At 42.2% G+C, this 26,383-nt stretch overlaps 1 protein-coding gene across 1 annotated transcript in view; it reads right to left on the bottom strand.

The window, feature by feature from the left end:
* Positions 1-14,645: 14,645 nt before the first annotated feature.
* The window catches only part of LOC136885391 (pseudouridine-5'-phosphate glycosidase), a 228,461-nt gene continuing 216,723 nt past the window's right edge, over positions 14,646-26,383 (bottom strand). The window contains exons 10-11 of the mRNA XM_067157904.2: positions 14,767-14,826; positions 14,646-14,672 (exon numbers count right to left, since the gene is read on the bottom strand). Coding sequence (XP_067014005.2) covers positions 14,646-14,672; positions 14,767-14,826 — 87 coding nt within the window. The remainder of the gene's footprint in view (positions 14,673-14,766; positions 14,827-26,383) is intronic.

The following is a 26,383-nucleotide window of genomic DNA, read 5'->3' as shown; positions in this document are numbered from 1 at the left end:
CGACGCCCCGAATAAATAGCATTAAAAAATTAGAGATGAATAGGAACCACCACTTGTTACATCATCATCATCATCATCATCATCATCTGTTTACCCTCCAGGTTCGGTTTTTCCCTCGGACTTAGCGAGGGATCCCACCTCTACCGCCTCAAGGGCAGTGTCCTGGAGCTTCAGACACTTGGTCGGGGGATACAACTGGGGAGTATGACCAGTACCTCGCCCAGGCGGCCTCACCTGCTATACTGAACAGGGGGCTTGGTGGGGGATGGGAAGATTGGAAGGGATAGACAAGGAAGAGGGAAGGAAGCGGCCGTGGCCTTAAGTTAGGTACCATCCCGGCATTTGCCTGGAGGAGAAGTGGGAAACCACGGAAAACCACTTCCAGGATGGCTGAGGTGGGAATCGAACCCACCTCTACTCAGTTGACCTCCCGAGGCTGAGTGGACCCCGTTCCAGCCCTCGTACCACTTATCAAATTTCGTGGCAGAGCCGGGAATCGAACCCGAGCCTCCGGGGGTGGCAGCTAATCACACTAACCACTACACCACAGAGGCGGACCACTTGTTACATACCTGAGTGTAATTTGTAGTTTTGACTCTGGTGAGAAGGCTTCGCACGTTATCGGGTCTACTTTCTTTATCATATTTGCAACTTTCGCCAGAACAAACTTGAATTGCTTTACAGTCATTCTTGAATGTCTGTGGCAACTTCAACTAGTGTATGTATTCCAGTAAGACTGCACAACATTTTAACTGTGATATTCTATTTACCCACTCCCTATTCTATATTCGGTGTTTTTCTTCCTTTTTCACCCTTCAATATTGCTGACAACTCTGATTGCTGCAAGGGTGTGAGTAGCGGTATACAGAACAAACTGATGATACTGAAGTCAATTGCAGAAGATATAAGTGGCGGATCGCGAAGTTTCATATAGGAGGGTTCGATTATGGTTTAAATACAGACATGGATAATGTAATAAAATACACGTTCACATATTTACACATGCGACTATAACTAATTACGACAATATGTCAAAACACAACTACCATACCCTATCATTCATTAATATTTTCAGACCATCCCTTTTTTCTTTAGCTCGATCATAGCCATAAACTCTCAGTAGCCATTGTACCTTTCAGGAATGTATTAATTTATATTTGATTTAGAGACATACCTTTTTCTTGCTACAGTAGTCATTGGTATGGTTATAACATTTTGAATTATAGCAGCACATTCGAAGATACAATTCAATCAGTTGTTTAGGTTTCTTTTCTTTTTTTTTCTTTTCCAGACAACTACCACCTGCTACCTTTCTCGGTCACTCTTTTCTTGTGATCAACTGCTCTCTCATTATAGCAGGCCTTTTCCCCAAGAAACAGAGCCGATATATACGATTTTACGCTCTATCTTGAAACCAGATTTCGCAGTTTAGAAGTGCTAGTCACCTACCTTATGAGCTGTGTCCTCCTGTGTATAGTGTTGTTGTTGTTGTTGTTGTTCGAGTATCTTCTTTTCTGCTTTACGTCGCATCGACACAGATAGGTCTTATGGTGACGATGGGATAGGAAAGGCCTATGAGTTGGAAGGAAGCAGCCGTGTCTTTAATTACAGTGCACCGGGCGAGTTGGCCGTGCGCGTAGAGGCGCGCGGCTGTGAGCTTGCATCCGGGAGATAGTAGGTTCGAATCCCACTATCGGCAGCCCTGAAGATGGTTTTCCGTGGTTTCCCATTTTCACACCAGGCAAATGCTGGGGCTGTACCTTAATTAAGGCCACGGCCGCTTCCTTCCAACTCCTAGGCCTTTCCTATCCCATCGTCGCCATAAGACCTATCTGTGTCGGTGCGACGTAAAGCCCCTACCAAAAAAAATACAGTGCAGCCCCAGCATTTGCCTGGTGTGAAAATGGGAAACCACGGAAAACCATCTTCAGGGCTGTCGACAGTGGGATAAAAAACCCACTACCTCCCGAATACAAGCTCACAGCCGCGCGCCTCTAACCAATTGGCCAACTCGCCCGGTGGGGAAGGAAGTGGCCATGGCCTTAATTAAGGTACAGCCCCAGCATTTGCCTGGTGTGAAAATGGGAAACCACGGAAAACCATCTTCAGGGCTGTCGACAGTGGGATTCGAACCCACTACCTTCCAGATGCGAGCTCACAGCTGCGCGCCCCTAACCGCAAGGCCAACTCGTCCGGTGTTCGAGTATCAGTCCACAGACTGGTTTGATGCAACCTCCATGCCACCCTATCCCGTGCTACACATTTCTACATAACTACTTCATCCTACATCTACTCTGTAACGGATTTGGGATGTGTTATAATGTACTTGGACACTTGCCAAGTTACTATATTTGATCAAAACTAATTATCATGTATTATTTCGGCATACTGAGCTCGTCGTAATTTGACTGGAAGGATATTATGCTGCAAGCTCATAATTGTACGGATCCGCCACGCTAGCGCTGGCATCCAGTGGGCATGCTGCAAGGTCTGTCTAGGGAGGTCAAATCACGAATGCTTCTTATGGAGCCGCCATATTGGGTCTTTAAGCGAGCGTAACCAAAGGCAATTTTGAGGATTTCGGTGCCGTACATTGAAATAATAACAGAACATCAACTATTTTTCGTAAAGAATTTAACTGGGCATGTACTGTTCATGTATATATAACTGTATAACACTTAAATGATATGAATACATTCACAGCTATTTGAATAGGAAGATAATTAGCAGAGCCTGATTTTTTTTTTTTTTTTTTTTTTTTTTGAAACAAGAATCAACAGGAAAGCTCATGTCCTACTCTTTTACTTCCTTACAACTTGGTCTTACTGTGTTTCCTATTAATATAATCTGTCAAATACGTAATCTTATTGACAGAAACATAGAAATCTGTACAGTACACGTGTCATATTATTATTAACGGTACATGAAATACTGAACTTGAAGTACTATACTTAAAGTACTAAGAGACAGTTGTAATAAATTACCTTCAGCGTTTTCTTTATTAAGAAAGTAATTACCGATACTGCGTTTCTAAGGGGTTACCCCAGTGTGTTGACGAACACTGAATGCCTCTTGAGTTGAGTGCATTAAATGATGTATGGTAACTGTTGTTATCTATAAACACTAATCAGAAGAAAACAAATGGAAGGGGTCCAACACTTCGAAAAATGAAGGTATCGGCAAAAGTAAGATGAAGGCCACAAAGTGCATGGAAATGAAAAACTTCCTAGGCCTCGAATGCGCTAATGCCGTCGCGGTCGGAAAAGAACAAGTGTTGACCAGGGGAAGTCGGATAGGATAGAATAGGTGCGAGCCAAACACAAGTGAAAGCAATGTCAAGACTCAGCTAAGGCCCTCGTAGTCACAACCCAGATTGATTTCCCCCTGTGGGCGGGGGCAATAGAATAACACCCACGGTATCCCCTGCCCGTCATAAGAGGTGACTGAAAGGGGCGTCAGGAGCTCCTAACTAGAGAGCGTGGGTTGGCGACCACGGGGCTCTCAACTGAGTCCTAACGTTCATGCATATAATAATAATAATAATAATAATAATAAATAGAAATTCAGTCACTATTAAGTTGAGTTAACCTAGGTTAGGCTATTTTAGGGATTACATTAGGCTATTATGTTAGGCTACGGTACGTTAAATTACAGTAGTTGGTTAGTGCGAGTGTTGTGATCTTTAAGTATTTGTCCAGCCAGATAATGTAGGCCTACTCCATAGAGCATTTACGGTGAATGAAATATAGCTGTAAATAATAACTACAGTACCGTAAAAGACTGCTATTAACAATTATTGTTGTAATGATGACAAGCTGGACACAAATTGTTGGTTTGAAGAGATAGGCCAGCGAAATTAACCAATTACGGTTAAAATTCCTGACCTTGCCTGGAATCGAACCCGGGACCGCTATGACCAAAAGGCAAGCACGCTAATAATTTAGCCATGGAGCCGAATGCATGAAAATGAAATTTTCATAAACAACAATACTACTATTACACATTTCCAGTTACTTTCCTTGCTTGTTTTGAAAGACAGTTCCCTTTCTTTGGGAGGTTTCCTATCACATGTCAAAGACTTGGGTGGATTAGGGACGTTGAAAATTGTTGGGATGGAATTCCACTTGAGTAGTTTCCGTGCATCTGCCCTCTTTAGTTCAAATAGCGATTCTTCAAAATTTTGCTAGAAGAAAATACATAATAAGACCTATTAATATAAAACATCGTTCATACAAACATTCTTCAAAATTTTGCTAGAAGAAAATACATAATAAGACCTATTAATATAAAACATCGTTCATACAAACATATTACTGTATTATTCAGGAGTAATACGGGTGTATAAGTTCACAAAACCGCGCACAAGACGGAATTATCTGTAGATTACCATTTGTCATGCCTACGGTTTTGTACCCACTGAGCTCTCCTTTGCTTAACTTTCGGGAAGCGAAACACTCTAATTCCGTTAGTTATCTTATTTTGACAATTTGGAGCGGCACAGTATCCCATTTTATTTCAAAATACAAGTAATAACTCACATCATTACATCGTGCACGCCCACATAACAACGATATTTGAGACCCAGTATGGCCACCACCGCAAAGGATTGTGGTAGCGTGACCAGACCTCCCTAGACAGACCTTGGGCAGGCTGTCGAGATTGTACTACCATCTAGCAGCAATTACCGAACTTAACTCAGCTTCGTTTCTCCATGCATTAACGCCAATCGAATGACTGGCAGTTGTTATTGTACCGGGCGGTACACCTCTACACTGTTTATTTAAAAGTTGCGCCAGTTGAAACTCCTCTTCTGGAGGAAGGTTGAACTTTATCTATTCTATTAATTCTCTACTTTCTCAGAAGATGTCACCACGTGGAAAATTTTGAGTTTTTGAACTGTGTCACTTTTGATGTGTTTTTGTTTAGCTTGAAGTAAGAAGTGTGAACTTTCTCTTCTAGAGGACACTACTGAAGATCAACAATGGTGCAACCTAGTGCGGAGTCAAAGAACTATTTTGTTGAAGAAATTTTTATTTCAAATGTTTGTTCTTTGCTAAATTTCTTTCTGTTATTGTTTAAGTTGGCTGTATACCCCTCTCTTTCCCCTTGTTTTGCATGTAGCCAATCCCGAATTTCTTAAATTAATTTCTATCCAATCAGATGTATCTTCCCCCAACTTGAATCGATTGCGGGGTCCTATCCAATAAAAAACATTGTGGGCGGGTGTTTTCATTCCCCTAACGCCTAGAAACTTCCGCGAGAGTATATAAACTGCTGATTTTAGGGTCTCCGGGCCACTTCTGTTCCATCTTTCAGTGTATTAAGTACATAGCAGGAGGCGGGAAGCGCCTCTTTCTTCTTCAGCCGTTCAACACCAGGTAATGGCCTATTAATAACTTCTTTTCTTGCTAGGTTGGCAGTTTAACACTAGCGGCGGGTTCGAAGCATTTCCATCATGTAACCTTTTCCTAAAATGTAATTACTCTTTTCATCTTTTTCTTGTAAAGCTACATATTGGGATAGAGAGTGCTACCCTCTCGAGCTCCCACTCACATTTGTTTTGAGGTGAACTTATTTTCTCAAACTATTCTTCGTTTATGTAATGTAAAGTGTTCTTCTCTAAGTCACCTCTGTAGTATGGGATTAGCCCTTGCGTTAGTGGCCCAGAGCCAGATTAGGTTTTAAAAACAAAGTGTATTAGGAGTGCAAGTTCGCCTCCTCTCAAATTGTTATTTTAGAGGTCATGTAATCAACCTTCTTTTCATGTAATAGACCTCAGTAGGTTGGGTATTTTACCCCTGTGAATACGTCCTTAGAGGACAGCTTGAAGGTAGAGTTTGGTGTGGCCTTGTGATAGGCTTACAATTTTGAGAGCGGATCGCTCTTTGAAATTTGTTTCTGTATGCCTCGTGCAGGCTTTATGTGTAATGTTTGGAGCCAGTGTTCCTGGGCATGAATGGGGCTTTCTGCCCCTTGGCTAAAATTTTTTTGGAGTAAGGCGGGGCTGATGGCCCAAGAGTTATGAAGTAAGGGCACTGAGCCCGAATCCAGTAATATTGTACCTACATTTTTGCTACTCTGTACCTGTTATGATTGTTATCTCTTGTTTTTGAAAAGAAAATATAACCTAGTTAAATTTTAAATTAATTTTACATTGCACGTTAAATTCGTAGCTTGAAACCCATTCACACCCGCACCTTCTTTCACCTCTACCTACCACGGATATCTCCGTAACAAGTGGTAGCAGAGCGTGGTTGAATGGGTCTCAATTTAGCCCCTTTTGACGGCTAAACATTGCTTTAATTCGAACTCTAACAATTTTCTCAGTTGCTGGAATTTTTTGAGTTTTTTTTTTAAATTGTTCTGTCATCATGTCCGGCCCTCGCGATGTTCTCCTCCTTAACTATTTGCGCAAAGAGGAGTTGATATACGAGTTAACTATCAGAAACGTTCAATCTGGAGGCACGGTTGCAATAGACACTAACAAGCTTAGAGAGTCCCTTGATTTGCCCATTTCCATCCCCAATTTGGGAGAGAAAGAAATTGACGACTCTCTTTCCACGATCACGGAGAATATTACTGGGCTAGCTTCCGTAGTTAGTTTTTTTGATGAAAATGATCCGTCTCCTAACCAAATTAAGCGTGTGCAAGGCAGATTATATCACTTTTCAAATAGAGTTAATGATCTGTTGTCTCTGAAGGTGAATGACGTTCAGAGGAAGCAAGCTAATACGCTCCTTGAAACTATCTCTGAATTGTCTAGTAAAGTCACGCAATTGTTAACTGGGGAAGTTCCTCCCAAATCTGATCAGCCCACCATAGTGAATGTAAGTAGTGAGGAAGAACCTGCTAAGGGAGAAGGCAATAGGATAACCGTTGCTGCTCAAACTATCTCTGCCCCATTGGACAACGAGTCTGAACGCCGCACATCGTTGAACAATGTACGTGCTGAATTAACTTCCTTGCCATTGAAACCTTTACCTACTATGTCGCCCGGGTTTAGCAGCTTGCCTCATCCATTGGCAATGTTGCTCAGAGGTATATCCAAGTTTTCCGTTAATACCACCAGTGATGTAATTTCATTTTTAAGATTTCTAGTGGAATTTCAGGATCATGCCCTTGTGTTTTCTCTTTCCCCATGTCAAATTTTGCAAATTATCTATCCTTATGCTATTGGGGTTCTCTCAGATAAAATAGTAAGAGCCATAGCTGAACAGTCATCTATCGAAGATTTCCATGCACATCTGCTTGCAAATTTTATTCCTGCCCGCGCGAGGTCATCTCTTATTCAGAAATACTATTATCGGGTACAGCGCTTGGATGAAAACCTGGCAGACTTCATCCAAGATATTAAGTTTTATACTAGGGTGTTTGCTCTCCACTTCCCTGAGGATCAGATCGTGCAAGCTATTATCGAAGGGATTTCACCACCCTACAGGTCATATTTGTGTTTCGCGGCGTGCCCGCAAACCTTCTCTGAACTGGAAGCATTAGCCGTCTCTGCGGAAGGAGTTAGGTATGCCGATTCCTTGCGTGTGGCAAAAGAACCCCCGCCTTCTTTTAGTAATACTCGGCTTCCACCTCGCCGATCAGTCACCCCTCGTAAATGTTATGCTTGCGGGTCGCCTGACCATCTGCGCAATAAGTGTCCTCTGATCAAGTCTAGTAGGGCAAATAATGGAGCTGGTTCATCACAAGGCTGTTTTAAGTGTGGGGCCTTCTCACATATCGCCAAAAATTGCCCAAACTCAAATAGCACCCCCTCCTGCTCAACTTCTGGTGCCAATTCCACCTATGCCAATAATAAAAAGTGACTAGTGGCATCGGTTGAGTCGACTAATCCATCTTCCCGAGACTCAGCCCCTAGTAAACAGGTTGTAAATGCAGAGAACAATCAGCCTTCAAATTCATCTTTTGAATGCCCTAAAGAATGTCTTAGGATTGCGGCGGATACCCCCGCACCTGTTCCTTTTCTTAAGATTGAGTTAAATAACGAGCCTATAACAGCTCTTTTAGATTCAGGCAGTGTTTGTTCGATTATTTCGGCTGAATGGTATTCTAAATTGAAATCTGTTTGTAAACTACCTGACCATGTCTCAGCTCTTATTCAATATGTTTCGGCTAATTCATCGCCATTAGAAATTCTAGGTTCCGTACTGGTCAAAATTCGTATTTTTAAATTTACATGGAAAATCAAACTGTTTGTGGCTAAGCACTTGTCTTGCCCCATCATATTGGGAGCGGACTTCATTTCTCACACTGGTCTGGTGCTCGATCTCCAGAGTAGGTCGTGCACATTCAAATTTGCGTCCAATTGTAGAATTCCCTTGTTAAAGTGTAATTCTGTATCATGTTCATCTATTTCGCCTACCCAGGATGAGATGTTGTTAGACCTTAGACATCTACCTGAGGAGCAGTTATTACGGATTGATTTGTACAAGAAGGATGAACTCTTGCTGTTGCGGCTGGACTTTTGGATTATATTTTGAGCAGAAGAAGGAGGGAAAATGTTAACTTTTGATCCTGGGCGATTGTATCACCATATGGCGATACGCCAAATTTCTTTTGATTTTTTTTTTTCATCATTGATCTTGTTGGTCCCGGAACTACCATAAAGTGACAAGCCCTAACGATGATTGAATCTTACTAAATGATTTTGGAACACATTAATCTAAATCGTGTTAAGTAAAATTTTATTCCTTCAAAAAGTGAGAAATTATTTTGACAAAAGGAGACTGTAATTCAAGGTTATCTTGTTGAGAATTAATTACCAGTATTTTGTGGGGCTTTTATGTAATGATTTGTAGGATTATTTGATTTGATAATCATTCTGAGAACGTTTTCTTAAAAGTAATTCATACATTAAATGATGTTTTAGTAACAAGTATGTGTCCCGAACTACTACACTTAGAAATGAGTATCCTAATCATTTACGTCTGGGTTAATTCAACCAGTTATATATGAAATATCCTATTATCCGTAGTAACGTGTGAACGAAGGTGAATGTAAGAGTTGAAAATTGCTTCTGATGACTAGTTCTGTCTCGGGTAGGTAACTGTTTGGGGAGCCGCCATTTTGCTTTCTTTGGTCACGTGACCTCATTGCTATGGTAGCATTCATAACTAACGTGTGGGGGTGTATGCTGTGTTTGACTTGACATTTGACGGCTCTTACCTTTGTTTAATTCTTGACATCTGACGTTCGGTAATTGAGTGATTTTGTTCTTGATGACTGACGTGGGACTGGATACGTGCCTTCGTATCTCTGTGTTACGCGGTCGTTAATGTTATTAATATCTGATTCTTTAAAATTATTTGTTCTGGTGATTCTTCGTGAATATTTTTTACGTTAATGTTTATTCTTGATTATGCGTTCCTAATGTTTGTTCCTGGTGGAACTTGTGATCGGTGACTTAGCTTATCCGGATTACATTTGAAGTAGTCAGAAGAAACACTTTTCTACTCCACTATAATATTGTAGCTAATCCAAGATCTCGGAGTTGGGATTCTCAATAAGTATTCCGTTTCTTCATTTCATTTTTATTCATTGATAATTAGCTCTTGGAACTGAATTACGAAAACAGACTTGTTTAATTTTAACCCTCATCAAAGTTTAATGACCAATATTCCTTGATTTAATTTAATCTTTTCTTTACTTAAACTTACGGACTTGCAATTTGTTTTGTCATTTAATTTCTTATCCTTACATTAAAGTTTCTGTTCAACTTGAAACTGGTTTTTATTTTAGTCAGTAATAATTTATATCTTGCTTAATCCAGCTAACCTCGGTGGGCTCAGGTAACTTCCACGCCTTGCTACGACCTTCCGTTGGGAACATCTTGGTAATTGCTTTGCTTTTCCCTGGTCGTGCAACTACTGTCGTGTAACACCTCACTTGTAAGTACGCGATAACTCTAATCTGCCTGTCATATTCATACCTTGGTCTACCCCTACCGTTCTTACCGCCTGCACTTCCGTCAAAAACCAACTGTACAAGTCCTGGGTGTCTTAAGACGTGTTCTATCATTCTCTCTCTTCTTCTCGTCAAATTTGATGATGATGATGATGATGATTGTTGTTTAAAGGGACCTAATAGCTAGGTCATCGGCCCCTAATGGTAAGAGGTAAACGAAACGAAAATAAAAACTTCAAAATTTATCCACGGACTAGAATCTAAAACGAATGATGATTAAAAATGGCAGTGAAACTAAAACAATCAGCGGATCCAATTCACAAAGCCTGAATTACTGGGATGATCCAAAATCCAGGTCGCGGGCCCTTCATAATGCTACTGATCAATGGGAGGTAGAACCATGGTGTTCCTCCTATAGTAGTACTAATCACAGGCAACGTATACTGATGGTGTTGCTCACATAGTGCTACTAATCATAGGCAATGTAGAGCCACGGTGTGTGACGAATTATGGTAACAACCACAGGTAACAGAAACCCATGGTATTCTTCACATAATGGAACTATTCTCAGGTAACGCACACCCATGGTTTTCGCACATAGTGGTACTTACCACGGGCGCCAGCCAAACCCGTGGTTTTCCTCACATAGTGGTACTAATCATAGGCAACGTACACCCAGGGTGTTTGTCGTAAAGTGGTACTACTCATAGGTAGCGCAGATCTATTCTGAACCCAGGGGAACCGACACATTCCAGCAAAATGTTACGGCACATGGACATTAGTTCGCGCAGTCGAATGCCCGCTCCCCCGCTTCGGTGGAATACACACGACCGTAGACCCTACTAAACACGGAACCGTGGTGTTCCTCACATAAAGGCACTACTCATTGGTAACGTAGATCCATGGCGTTCCTCACGTAATGGTACTAAGCACAAGTAGTTTCATGGTTCTAATGTCATCATCCCTTAGTCGCCCCTTTTAGTCGCCTCTTACGACAGGCAGAAGATACCGCGGGTGCATTCTTCGTCTGCGTCCCCCACTGTGTTTGGTCCGCGAGAGCTATTTTATTTCGCTCAAGTCCGCCGGCAAGCCGGTTAGCACCCTCCTATCACCTCTCCCCCTACTACGCCAGCGTACTAGGTTCGTGATCTCATCAAATTTAGGCAAATCATTCTCCTCTCATTAAATCGATTCAGCATCTCTCAATTCGTGATTCCAGCTATCCATCTCACCTTCAGCAATCTTCTGTAACACCACATTTCAAAAGCTTCTATTGTCTGTCTTTCTGAGCTAGTTATCGCCCATGTTTTACTTCCATACAATGCCACGCTCCACACGAAAATCTTCAAAAATACCTTTCTTATTCCTATATCAATGTTCGAGGTAAGCAAATTTCTTTGCTTAAGATCATCCTTCCTAACTCGTGCTAGTCTGCATTTTATGTCCTCCTTACTTCTGTACGATCAACATATTAAAGTATATTGGGAGAGCACGTGACCTGATCTGATGGATCAGCCATCACTGGATATTATTAAACCGAAGTCCGGCTCTATGGCTAAATGGTCAGCGTACTGACCTTTGGTTACAGGGGTCACGGGTTCGATTCCAGACAGGGTCGGAAATTTTAACCATCATTGGTTAATTTCTCTGGCACGGGGCTGGATGTGTATGTCGTCTTCATCATCATTTCATCTTCATTACGACATGCAAGTCGCCTACGGGCATCAAATCACCTAGAGACTCGAACATGTCCTCGGACACTCCCGGCACTAAAAGCCATACGCCATTTCATTAACCCGAATTGTTCACTGGTCTCTCCATCTAAACAATGATTCATGAAACTAGTTGCAAAATATAATGTAGTCATGTAAACTAGTTTTGAGTTGAAGAATGGTGCTGGTGATTATTGTTTTAAGAGGAGGTACAGCTGGACAACCATCCTCTATTCACAATAAACAGAGTGAAAATCGAACGGATCGGACACTTAGAGGAATGAAGATAACGGTCAAAGAAAGACAAGCGTCGCGGAGGGCGTGAAACTTAAAGACTCTCTAGTCCTCACATGCTCTAATACCCAGGGTCGGGAAAAAACAAGAGTCGGCCAAGGAATGCCGGATAGGACACATGAAAATGAGGAGCCTGGCACAAGTAAGTGGAAGCAATGCCAGGACTAAGGGCCCCACGGTCGCCAACCCAAGCTCCCAAGTTGAGAATTCCTTGGAACCCTTTGCCTCTTACGACAGGCAGGGAATACCTTCTGTGTTATTCTACCACCCCCACCTACAGCGAGCTTGAGTTGAAGAGAGGAAAATCCAAACAATCTACCGAAATAGCATTCAAGGTCAGACGTCGCAACAATGGGAGGCCACTGTTCCACCGTCTCATGAAATGGGCGCTCGACGCACGCGTAAGGTGCCATTAATTTCGTCTATGTGAGAGCTATAACAGTATTTGTGAAAAATCTTCATTTATGTGTGAAAAATTATGAAAGAGTCTTGAATATTGTAAATTTTTCCGAAATTTCTCACTTTTAATTTCAAATGGTAAACGAGATTGAAGCCTAGCGCAAATGTAAACAAGAAGAAATTGAAGAAGCCCGGAATGTCCGAGGCAGAGCTTGTGTCCAGCCTTAGAGCAGATATGAATATAAACCAATCGGACAAAAGAAAAATAACCTCGGACAATGTCGGCACTGACCGTACGATAAATTAATAAAAATTGATTAATAGTGAATATTTATGACCGCACTGTAATCGAAATCGACTTTCAACCTAAGAGGTCGTGTTGCGTACATTTAGTACGTGTTGAAGAGACGTTAAGTACAGAACAAAAATGGCCAATCGGACACCAGTGGGATCCGAACCCACAACCTCCCGATTTTGCGTCGGTTGCTCTACCAACTGAACTATGGTGAGCTAGGTCATATTTGTTATATTGGAAAAAATCTAAGCTATATGTATGTACCGCGACCTAATAGGTTGAAAGTCGATTTCAAAAATTAAATTTGATTATATTAAAGAGACAATTTCAGTGTAATCAATAACTTAGAAACTACCGACGTAATCGTCTGGGAAGATGCTGACATATCCCTTGTTTCCTGTTTGAAAGAATGTTGATTCTTTTGTAGAACGAACATTTACTACGAAGAGGGTTGGAACTTTAATAGTGGCAACTATTTAATAACAACTGATACAAAAGAAACACATGCTACTTAGTTTTACTGCCCTTCAAAGTAGTCACCAGCACTGCGTACAACTCGTCGCCAGCGTTTTCTAAGACTTCTATATCGCTACGTGCCTGTTGTATTGATATTTCGAATGGAGCGGTCTACTGCCTGACGAATCTCTGTAGCACTTCTGAATCGAATGCAGTTGAAAGTGCTAGAGGTCGTACAGCACGACAGTGTTATCAACGTCTTCAAGAGGCTTGCGGAGGATCTGCACTGCCTTACAGAACAGTGGCAAGGTGGGTAAAAGCCTTCAACGACTTTTTTCATGCCCAGGCGTTCCTTCAGAATATGAAGCACAGTTGCATGCGCTAATCCGGTGTTTAGGACCAGCTCACGAACCACATGGCGTCGATCAGTGTAGAGTAACGCGGCAAGAGCATGCACTTCTTCACTGGTACTAAGATGTCCTTACCGACGCATGTCTGCAACAGTTTGGCGTCCCTTGCTGAAGCCTCTTACCCACCGTGCCACTGTTCTGTAAGGCAATGCAGATTCCTCGCAAGCCTCTTGAAGACCTTGATGACACTGCCGTGCTGTACGACCTCATTCGCATTCAACTGCAGTCACTTCAGATCTGTTCGGGAGATTCGCCAGGCACTCGACAACAAGCGCAGCAAAAGGTACCGTACGACTTCCACATCCCTGGTGACGGGTTGTAAACAATGCTGGTGACTACTTTGCAGGGCAGTAAAACTTGGTAACATGTATCTCTTTTGTATCAGTTGTTATTAAATAGTTGCCACTATATAAGTTCCAACCCTCGTATTTGATTTATATGTTATACTGCATCGTTAATTCAGCAACATACATAACTCTTGGACTTCATTTCTTTCTTTTTTTCTCCAGTTATTCCTATGTTAGTTATGCGAGCGTACTAAGCCACACTGTAGACCCGTGCGAGATTGGTGATACAAACTAACTGCACTTGCCGCAGCACCGGTCGACTGGGATCAGAAGGTTTTTTTTGTTCATCTCTACTACACTGCCTGACAAAAAATTTGAAGTACCTAGGAGGGGAGGAGGAAACGAAACGAAATTTCCCGAGTTGAGAGGGTGTGTGATGTTATTCCAGTGATTACAAAATCAAGTCGAATTTACAAAGAACTTAGCCATACGAGCCCACTTATCAATATGACGTTGCATTTCCTCTGGCCTGGATGCATGCATTGATTTGGTTAGGAAGGGTGTCGTAAAGGCGTTGTATCCTCTCCTGAGGCAAGCTAGCCCACGACTGTTATCCTGGATACTAGCACTGGGACGAAATTGACGTCCGAACTGGTCCAACATGTTCTATCGGCGACAAATCTGGGGATCTTGCTGGCCACAGGAGTACCTCAACATCACGCAGACAATTCCTAAAAACACGTACAGTGTGGGGTCGAGTACTGTACTGTTGAAAACTGTGACCACGATACTGTTTCATGAGAAGTAACACATGAGGGCTCAGGATGTGCGTCACGTACCGTTGTTCCGTCACAGCTCCCTCAATCACTACGAAGTTACATTAACATCCAACCATTTCTTCTGGGTGCTTCAATTTTTTGTCAGGCAGTGTATATAAACATACATGACCCTCCCCCGCCCCCCAGATGAATTAACAAAGAAATATATATATATATTCCTACCTTAATAGAATCTTCCTTGATCGTCATGACACAGTCCATATTACAGCCACCAATCACCACCTGTGAAAAGGAGAAGATGGTTTAATTCCAGGAATGAGAGACAGAACAAGAAGGCTGTGAATAATAATATGAATGCCGTTACGGAATGAACAATAGGTAATACGAAACATAAATGCATCATTTTAATCGGGCCCGCAGCAGCTGGCGACGAACCTCTCTTATGCTGACCTTGCTTATCACTATCGCTCTTCGTCAGTGGACAAGCGAGCTGTCGTGTCACTCAACCTGCCGTGGTATTTGTAAGGAAATTACTAACCAACATCTCAAAAAAACTGACCGTAGAACAAGAATATTCATGAACTACACACCACATCGCAAATCCCATATCTCTTAGACCACATCACGGAAAGTCTGAGAAAATTCTACACTAAAACTGAAACTCACAACACAGTACACTTGGGCAATATGACATTGACCTAGAATCCTCGCGGAAACGCCACCTAAAATATCTACTAGCCACAAATGAGTTACTTCAAAACTCGCTATGAGCTAAACACCAATAAACTCATCTTCAAAACATGTTTTTACATCCTCTGCTCCCCCTTTCCTTGATTAAACAAAATTATCTAGTTGAACCTAAATTAAAACCAAATTATCCACAAAATTTGAACGCTACCTTGCTACCACTGCCTTCGTGATGTACAGGCCGTATTGTACCTCCGATGACGTCACACAAAGAGGTGAACTGTTTCCTCCGTCCGACCCGTGTAATGCAAGGACGTGATGCGTCTGTACCTTTTGTAATTATGAAATATTTACAAATGTTGTATTAATATTACAGGTGAGATCACTAAAACCTGTAATCGCATCATAACTCGTAAGTCAGGACAGGTCTATGTAATTTTAGGAGAAGTAGGTTTGAAGTGCGATCTGCGCGGTCAAAGCTTCAGTGTTTTACTCGTCAATGTACCTAACAAATAATCATTATGCATTAATAAAAATATGGAGACAAGAAACGCGCAATTATAAATTTTACTTCTATACGTCTGGTTGGCCATAAATACAGTAGCTTTCTTAGTTTTTTGACACTTCTGGCACTATCCTTCGAAGACTTTCTTGCGACCTTTCCTTCTATACAAACATTTGTATCATTTTTTGTTTAGGAATAGCTCATGTTTTCCCAAATTAATTAAGGTACAGCATTTGCCTGGTGTGAAAATGAGAAACCACGGAAAGCCATATTTAGCGCTACCGACAGTGGGGTTCGAACTCACTATCTTCAGAATACAAGCTCACAGCTGCGCGACCGTAACCGGACGGCCAACGCGCTCAGTATGAAGAAACATGAGTAGATTCTTCATGTAGTAGAGAGAGGATGCTAATACGGACGCCAGGTATTCTAAGGAATGGAAACGTCACCCCAAGATGAGAGCGGCAAGACAGTACTGATGTACCAGAGCTGATAAAGAATGAGCACTTGAACATAGCGCTGACGGACGACGACGCCAAGGACGCTGGATGGATTTTCTGCGACACGATATGTGAGATGCGACGCTGCAGACAGGGTGAAGTGCAGGGCAAGATGTACGAAGCTGCACCCTGCAGTCCGACGGGAATAACGTGACTGAAGTAGTAGAAGAAGAAGATGGTAAGAATATATGCGCGTCGATCCGCCGAGCGTCGTTCGGCGCATGATTCGGCGGAATCCACGGAGCATCTGCTAGCGGACCCGAATAAAATTATGAACCCGAACATACACCTCATCGATAGCAATGTTATCGATATGGACCGATGACCACAGTCATGACAAAAACATCGCCAGTTAACGTGATTGAACAATACAGTATTTCCATGTCGGCAATGTTCGGCGTCGATATAAACTAAGCAACAAAAGTTTAAATTCATATATAGTCGGTATTGTAAAACTGAATAAGACATAAATGATAGGAAATCGCATTCTCTATAACTTTTGTTATGTAGTAGTTTTCTATAGGACTAATAAAATAGCTAATTAAAAATTACATTTTAGACTTCCTCCCCTAAACTACCATTTCATCAAGAGTGAATAAAATTAACAAATCTCCCGACCTGAGAGACGGCGTAACCGTCTAAGAGGCCCGCCTCCCCCTTCAGGGGAGGAATGAAAACGTTTAGTAGTAGTAGTAGTAGTAGTAGTAGTAGTAGTAGTAGTAGTAGTAGTACCTCTGCCTCTCCCCCCCAGGGTAGGGAGCACCGAGGTGTAAAGACTGGTCACAGGAGTAAACAATAAGTGTTGCAATGAGTTCATGAAAATGTCTTAACCCTCGGAAAGTACAGTGGGGCAGTCAATGCCCCAGAAAATTTTCGTTCCCGGATCTAGTTATTTTGGCACATCTGATAAGCACCCGATTTTCATTAAATTAAATGCTGTTCACTTATTTTCTCGTGGTTCGTCGTAGATATGGACTTGGCAACAAAAATCTAAATTAATGTATATATGTGTTATCATAGCCGCTACGGTAAAAATATATCACACATAAATTATCAGAAATTTAATTCTATTTAACTTCATTCCAGTGATATTTATCGATAGTACCACTAATAACATAGATATTTGAAAATTAAATTTTAGGCCTTCCTCTAAATTACCATTTCACTCAGCATTAATAAAATTATTTATAGCCTAGATTGTCTTGTCTCAATTCCCGACTTTACTTACCAATTTTTATTCAATCCTCTACAGCCATTTTCTCGTGATGCGCATACATACATACATACATACATACATACATACATACATACATACATACATACATACATACATACATTCTGTACAGGTAGATAGCTAGATAATCAGACAGACAGTGACGACGAAAAGATTAAAAATTTCCTTGTTACTGTGGACACGACCGATTCAGAAATACCATTCCTTTAAAATTCTGAGCAATGTACATACAAAACTCTTATTTTATATATACAGTGACCCAAAAGTCTCTTAACATTTGACGGGGCAATACTTCACGGAATATTAGAGGTAGGGAAGTAATCATTGACACACGTGATTGGCATGACATGGGGTTTTATTGCCATCAAAATAAAGTACACAAAATGACCAACAGATTGCGTGGACAGCAACACGTCAGTAATGCCTATGAGACCCGCGTAAGGTATCAAAGGAGCTGTTGTGAGAGAGGACGTCAGATGCGCCTGCAATCGCGGAATGTCATGCTTGGCCTCCCCTGTCCCCCGGCCTCAATCCATGTGATTATTGGTTGTGGGGTTACCTGAATTCGCAAGTCTACCTCGATCGTCCGACCTCATTAGGGATGCTAAAAGAGAACGGCAATTTCTCACCATACCTACGGATATGCTGTTCACAACATTGTCCCTTACTACAGGTATCGTTGATGAATCACGACGGACATGTTGAGTTTGTGTTATAAAGAACATCGTCTTTGCTAAACCTCGATAACTATTACTTGTGTATCATATGAAGCGCCATCTGTTGGTTATTTTGTGTACTCTATTTTGGTGTCAATAAAAAACATAATTATGTGTCTCGGTTATTACCTCTCTACCTCCAATATTCCGTGAAGTATTGCCTCGTCAAATGTTAACGGACTTCCGAGTCCCCTATATATTTACAGATGACTGTTCTTCGATATCCTACCACGACAACCTCAGGGATTTTGTGCACATAACACCTGACTCAGTAGAGTATCTAAGGAGCTTGGACATTCATTTGTGAATTGTGTAAATATGTATCGATATTGTTCTGGTATAATTAATGCTGTTTTATTGTATGTCATACGATTAATAATAATATTTCTCAAGTCGATCTTCAATTCTCGAAATTCTCGACCTTCCTTAACCTCGCTCTTGCTGACGGACCGGTCAAACTTCAATTCTCAGCCATTCCAAAATTCAATTTTGGCAGTCTGTCGCCATGTTAACGCCTAGCTCCGTTTAGATTCTGTTTTCTATCAAACCAAACACCAAACCCCATGGCGCAACAGGTGTCATTTGGTCAGCACGACGAATTCTCTCGGCCGCCATCTCACCGTCAGATAGCTCCTCAACTGTAATCATGTAGGCTGCGTGGACCTCGAACCACCCCTCAGATTCAAGTAAAAATCCTCGACCTGTCCGGAAATTGAACTCGGGCCCTCCGGATATAAGGCAGGCAAGCTACCGCTACACGACGAGGCCAGCTTTCTATTCAACAGAAGCTGAATTTTGGTCGTTGCTAGTTCACAGTATGGTCAACGTTAAGACCAGCCCGACTAGCTTAGCCCTGTTGTAGGTAAGATGGAGTGAATAGTGGTGTGCTGTTGTGTGTTCTTGTTTTGTGTTGGGGTGCCATAAGGCTCCGACGCCTGCCTCACAGCCCATGGTGGCCTACCTGTTTGGACAAATGACCGACAAGCGAGTACTAACGCAGGAACATAGCCCTGTTGCAAGAGTAAGAATAACTTGAGATGCAAAAGCTAGTCTTCTGCCAGCTACTTCCTCCACCCACTCCGTAAAGGAGAAGTTATGGGAAACCTTCCTAAACCCACCAGGCAATCCCATATCTGCTTTCGGCACGGGTTACCCTGTCGCGGTCGTACCAAGACATCTCCGGCGCTAGACCACTGCCGCTCAAGCGCCACTGTCACCCACGGGCCATGGTCGCCGGCAAGGCTTTCAAGGTGGAAATTTTAAAAGCTACCAGTAGGTAGCCAATGAACAAAAATGTTGATGCGCGATCAAGAGAGAATTGTTCCTAAAAAGGTAGTCTTGCAAACGCCCATGTGGATTGCCAGTCATGCAAAACCTCTTCCCTACGAAGCTACTTCGCATAACCCCATCAAATTGGTATATAGTATAACTGCAGCCACCTCTTATAATATTAAGGACGGACCACATAGAAAATGTGGTGCCGCACCGCTGTTGCCACACAAGGCAAGATTAGGCATTAAACCTAATGACCAGAGGTTACTTCAGTGTATTTAAGCTCCCAAAACTCTACGTCTACTAGAGGAGAAATAACTAATATGGCAAGCATCACACCTCGACCAGCATTCAGTTCTGGTCTTCTGCAGGAAAATTCCCCTTTTTTATTTTTTATTTTTGTTGAGGTCAAGTATATGAAAGTCCCAGGGCGGAGGTATATGCCCGCTTGTCAGAGAAGAAATTCCCCCCCCCCCCCCGCCGCCTCATCGATAAAAATTTTGAAATTCAAATAATGTTGTTGAATTTTGTGACTGAAAGATGGGGAGGGGGGAGCAACAAACAGGGTTTTTTTTCAGGGATTTCATTTTGATGTTAATTAAAAAAAAGTATGTTTTAAATTTGGAGTAGGTCGAACAATTGTGGTGATACCAGCTAAAACAGATCGTAAATGAACCAAGGACCGCGGTGTTTGAAACGTGCGTTCGATTTCTTGGTCCTTACAACATGTTTTAAGAATAGGATGTCAGGGTCGGTAGACGACTGTGAAGGATTCTAGATTGGGTCATCTTTACCATTTTATTTACCTAAGATTTAATAAGCGGAATACGGAGTTCGGTTCGTATATTTTATTATATTTCAGTAGCGTATAACTATACACAGTATTAGCAATGTCCTCTCGTGTTGCAAACCGCCTACCACGTAGTGGTTCCTTAATCTTTCGAATGAGATCAAAGTCACAGAGCGAAATGCCAGGAGAGTACGGTGGGTGCTCCAATTCTTCCCATCCCCAACGTCACAGTAGCTGCCCTACACACTCTGCTTTATGTGGTTTTGCATTGTCGTGCAGGATTATTGCACTGTCCACAAGATCCGGACGTTTCTCCCGAACGCCACGTCGTACCTGTCGCACCAGGAAGTCCCTGTAGTACTGTGCGGTCACTGTTCTGCCATGTGGAACAAAGTGGCAAACAATGACACCCCTGACGTCATACGCGACGATCACCATCAATTTGACTGGGGAAGAATTCTGAAGGACCTTCCGCCTCCTTGATGATCCAGCATGTCGCTACTCCGCGGACTGACGTTTCAGTTCTGGTTCGTATTCCCAAGGGCTTCCACTAATTCGCTGTGACATTCTATCGCATTTCTCCCTCGGGAACGGCTATTTTGATGTAAGCGCGCTGCTCAACACGGGTTACTTCCATCTCGCACGACACTCACCAACTGACTGATTTCACAGCCCTCGCTGCGCTACTGCCAGCTATCACAGAGCCATCTGTTGTTCTGCATGCACACTATGCCTGCAGAACTTCCATACGACTCATACACGTTTGTGATCCGTTCACACATCTACAAGAAAAAAAATAGTTGCCATGACTTTTGCCCCAATCCTCGTATTATTATTATTATTATTATTATTATTCTACCGCTTTTTCCACACCTGTGGGGTCGCGGGTGCGAACTGTGTCGCCCGTGTGGGTTTGGCCATGTTTTACGTCCGGATGCCCTTCCTGACGCCCACCTATATGGAGGAAGGTAATCAATCACTATTGCGTGTTTCTGTGGTGGTTGGTAGTGTATTGTGTTGTCTGAATATGAAGAGGAAAGTGTTGGGACAAATATAAATACTCAGTCCCCGGGCCAGAAGACTTAATCAGAGGCGATTAAAATCCCCGACTCGGCCGCGAATCGAATCCCGGACCCTCTGAACCGAAGGCCTCAACGCTGACCGTTCAGCCAATGAGTCGGACTATTATTATTATTATTATTATTATTATTATTATTATTATTATTATTATTATTATTTCCTTTTTCTCCGTTAGGGTCTTCTAAGGACCACGTGACAATTTCAATGCTTTATCCTTTGTTGTTCCTCCTTCTTCCTCCAATATTCCTTCATCTTCTCACTGTGTCACCTTTTACTCCCCCACGGACCATTCTGAGCCTGTTTTCTTTCCTTTCCAACCTTGGAATCGTTCCAATTTTAACATTTTCTTTCTAAAATCGCTCTCTCTTTGTTGTTTCTTCTCCTATATTTTCTTTCTAAATATTTCTTGATTTCATGAATCCAAGTTGTTGTTGACATCTTGTTCCAAAGATATTTGAATATCTGTTTGGTCAATATAAATCGCCTCATCTGTGTTGTTTCTGTTACGTTTTCTATGTCCCGATACTTCATCATTACTTCTCCATTTCCAGAGCTCTGTAGTTCTTAGCTGACCGAATATTTTCCGTATAATTCTTCCTTTCAGTACGTCTTGGCTAACTTCAGCAGCTGATAAAATGCCAACAGTGCGAAATATTTAGACAACGGATAGGACGAGAGGAAAGAAAGGAGGTCTGGTCTGAGATGGGGATCAAGGTGGAAGGGACAGAGAAATAAATATACAGCGCCCAATATGCCAAAGGAAAGTACAGGAATAGGATAGAGAAGCACCAGTGGGGGAGCCGAACAAAGGGAGAGAAGATAAAGAGGTTCTGGGAGGAGAAGAAGAAAATCGAAACCATGACAAACCCGCCCGTGGTCCTACAGAGACCGTAACGAGAGAATAATATAATTTCATTTTTTTTAACTACATCGCTACACTTTGACTTCAACGTTTCCCCACGACTACGCGACCAGCTTCACGCAGTTTGCATGAAGGCAGTCCTTGATACCCACCACCGTGTCATGGCCACCTATTAGCAGCTCCAGATTATCGACCGGGGCCAAGGAAGATCCAATATGTAGAAACGACTTCCTTTGTTCACTTCTTCTAGCGCCTTAATGAGAGTTCGGAGCCGTACCGAGTAAATTAACAAGGAGCCAATGTAATTGTTTAGGCAGGAGTTTGATTACAAGTAACTGGAGGGAGTTGTAACAACACGAACACCATGACTCTGGCAGGCAAGTCCTTTAATGATATCACATTGTTCATAAAAAAATAATACATATAGCAATAAAACAATCCTATCCCTCTGAAAATTGGGTCTTAACTAACCAAAGTTACTTGGGTGTGGACATTCCTTTGTTCAGAAGCGTAGGTTAGTAAACCCGTTTCCTGCTATCGCAAGTCTAAAACCATTGTACTTCTAGGACTGCAATTGTCTACCTGATGTCTTTGTGCCTATTCTGTCTGTTGATATCTAAAACACCCGTTTCATGCAATTTCTCCCAGACAATGATCGTATTTACATTCGTACATCAAGGACCACTTTTATGGAATGACAGACGCGATCAGAAAAGCCTGAGACAAGAACAAATCTTTGGTAGAAATTATCGAAATTGTTTGGCAGATGTCGAAAATCCTTTCTTTTTTTTTTTTTTTTTTTTGCTAGTGGGTTTACATCGCACCGACACAGATAGGTCTTATGGTGACGATGGGATAGGAAAGGCCTAGGAGTGGGAAGGAAGCGGTCGTGGCCTTAATTAAGGTACAGCCCGAGCCTTTGCCTGGTGTGAAAATGGGAAACCACGGAAAACCATTATCTCCCGAATGCAAGCTCACAGCCGCGCGCTCCTAACCGCACGGCCAACTCGCTCGGTCCAAAATCCTTGAGGAAGCAACAAACAGACAATGTCAAATTGTAGCTTAATCCAGGATGGAAAGCCAATGCAGTGATTGGTGGTATTTTACAGTGTAATTCAGAAGCTCCGGCACGAGCCATTCTTGAACAGCATGAAATTGCTTAAATGAAGTCTTCCTCTATTGTTTTTGTGGAGTAGAAATAATTTCTTTCGGTATAAAAATATTGTGCGTGATACACTCGCGAAAATTTTGAGATATATATGATAATTCATTGTAACATAACTCTTCCATGGAGTAGTGTAAGTAGACTGAAAACTAAAAAAGAAAACTAGCTTCCTGTTCTTATCTCTTTTTGGCTATTTCTTGAACTTGAATGCCCTTCCTATTGTTATCCATTCTCTGTAGGTCTACGTTGAATTTTAATCGCCTTTCTCCTATCGTATCTATGATTATTATTTCCTGTGGTTGCTTTTTCATTTTCGTATCTTGGTCCTAGGATTTTTCCGAGATATTTTCTCTCTTGTTTTCGACGTTTCTCATTTGTGACCGACCACCCGTTATCAGGGTTAATGTGGTTCTGTTTTGATGACAGTGGTATTGCAGTGTCGTAATCTTGCATAATTATATACATTTTTTGTTGTATCTGTTCCAGGCGATTTTGTAAGTCCTTTGGAGTTAAGCAATGTTCCGTTTGCTTCCTGATTTCCCCCAGCTAGTTGAATAATTTGAATTTAACTATTTCCGATTTTGGTGATAAATGTTTGATTATCGAATCTTTAGGTCCTTCCATACACTGCATCTTTTCAAATGAAATTTAGAGTCCGGTTTCGGCCGCTATTTCATGAAGTTCTTCTACGGACTGGAGTGCTACTTGTCTGTTAGAAAGATTTTGCGAGGTCATCTGCAAAAGCTAAGCAATCAAGGTGAATTACATTTTTAAGAAGTCTGCCAATATGGATCCCTTTAGCTTCTATGTTTTTCATTCACGAATCACGTTTTCCAAAACTATACTGGAGAGTAGTGGGGCTGAACCATCTCCCTGTCGGACATCGGTTTTGATTTCGAACGGTTCAGAAATTTCACCCAGAAATTTAACTTTTGATATTGTATTGGTGAGAGTTAGTTTGATCAATTCCCTTGTTTTCCTGACAACTTGGAATTCCTCTAGTGTGTCTATCTATGGAGTCATACGCCTTCTTGAAGTCAACTAAAGGTGAATACTATATGTTTAGTTCTGCTAATTTGTAAGGTGGTTTTTAGGTTTAGGATTTCTTTCTATGCAGGATCTTCCTTTTCGAAACCCTGCCCGATAATCGATCTCCAACTATCACATTTTCATACAATTAGTCTCTGTTTCAAACGTCCGGATGGGACTTCTTCTTCTTGTACCATATCCTCATTGGATGTCGGCTGTCATAAGGGCGATCTGGTTCTTGTTCTCAGCAACTCGGAAAAGAGTGGGAGAGTACTGAGTCCATACCATTCTCGTACATTCTATAGCCAAGATATTCTACTTCTTCCTCTGCTTCTACTTCCTTCAATTTTACCTTGTAAGATAAGCGGATGGAGTCTATACTTATAATTTCGAATGATATGGCCAAAGTACTCAAGTTTCTCGATGTTGTACATGACCTCTATTTTTTTTTTTTTTTTTTTTTTTGCTAGTTGCTTTACGTCGCTCCGACACAGATAGGTCTCATGGCGACGATGAGACAGGAAAGGGCTAGGAGTGGGAAGGAAGCGGCCGTGGCCTTAATTAAGGTACAGCCCCAGCATTTGCCTGGTGTGAAAATGGGAAACCACGCAAAACCATTTTCTGGGCTGCCGACAGTGGGGTTCGAACCTACTATCTCCCGAATACGGGATACTGGCCGCACTTAAGCGACTACAGCTATCGAGCTCGGTCCTCTAGCTCTTTGTTCAGGCGTTGGAGTACTTCAGTGTTACGTATTCTGTCACCCCATGATATTCTGAGCAGGCGTTGGCGGCACCACATTTCAAAAGATGGAAGTTTTTTGGAGGTGTTCTCTGTTAAGTTCCAAGTCTCGGCACCATAAAATAGGACATAAAATATATAACACAGAAGTAAACGAAGACGGAGAATGATCTTAAATTCCTTGTTACCGAGAGGTTTGCTCATTGTCTGTTCAATCCGGGCCTAATTTCAACAGCTGTGATCAAGTACGCTGCCGAGATACTTGCTCCAGTGATGTGCCAGCTACTGTCAAGTTAACAGGTTGGATGACATGTTTGCTTACGACCATTACTTTAGTCTTCTTCGCGTCTAAACGCAAGCCTGCTGTAGCACTGTGTTCAACCACACAGTTCAGTCTTGTCTGCAGATCTTCAGCACTTGTTGCAAGCAGAACAGTATCATATGCATATCGCAGATTAGTTATTGTGATCCCATTATAAACAATACCTACCGGGCGAGTTGGCCGTGCGGTTAGGGGCAAACAGCTGTGAGCTTGCATCCGGAAGATAGTGGGTTCGAATCCTACTGTCGGCAGCCCTGAAGATCGTTTTCCGTGAGTAGTGTAAATAGGGTGGTTCTGCCGCCTCCTCCTCCTCCCGCGGCGCGGGAAATTTGAATTCTGGAGGGAAATTTGAATTTTGGCGGGAGATTTGAATTTTGGCGGGAGATTTGAATTTGTAAACAAAGCCACGTGCTTTTTGACAGCTGTCATCGACAACAACGCATCGCTAACCTCAGTACTGCCATCTTGACGGGCCTAAACCTCAGTGGTACCAACTTAACCTAACTAGCGTGAGGTAAACAAAGCCACGTGTTTTTTGACAGCCACGTGCTTTTTGACAGACAACAACGCATCGCTAACCTCAGTACTGCCATCTTGACGGACCTAAACCTCAGTAGTACCAACTTAACCTAACTAGCGCGTGGTAAACAAAGCCACGTGCTTTTTGACAGCCACGTGCTTTTTGACAGCTGTCATCCGCCATCTTTAAACTACAGAGCACTGTGCTGCCCTCTTTATCGTAGTAGATGTAAAATTCGTCACCTGTCATCGGCAGTGCTGCCATCTTGGCGGGCTTAAACCTTAGTGCTACCAACTTAACCTAACTAGCGCGTGGTAAACAAAGCCACGTGCTTTTTTGACAGCTGTCATCCGCCATCTTTAAACTACAGAGCACTGTGCTGCCCTCTTTATCGTAGTAGATGTTAAATTCGTCAC

This window comes from Anabrus simplex, chromosome 14 (genome assembly GCF_040414725.1).
Source record: "Anabrus simplex isolate iqAnaSimp1 chromosome 14, ASM4041472v1, whole genome shotgun sequence".
Taxonomy (NCBI): Eukaryota; Metazoa; Arthropoda; class Insecta; order Orthoptera; family Tettigoniidae; genus Anabrus; species Anabrus simplex.
Note: the sequence above shows the minus strand (reverse complement) of the source record. Positions and strands in the feature narration are given on the sequence as shown.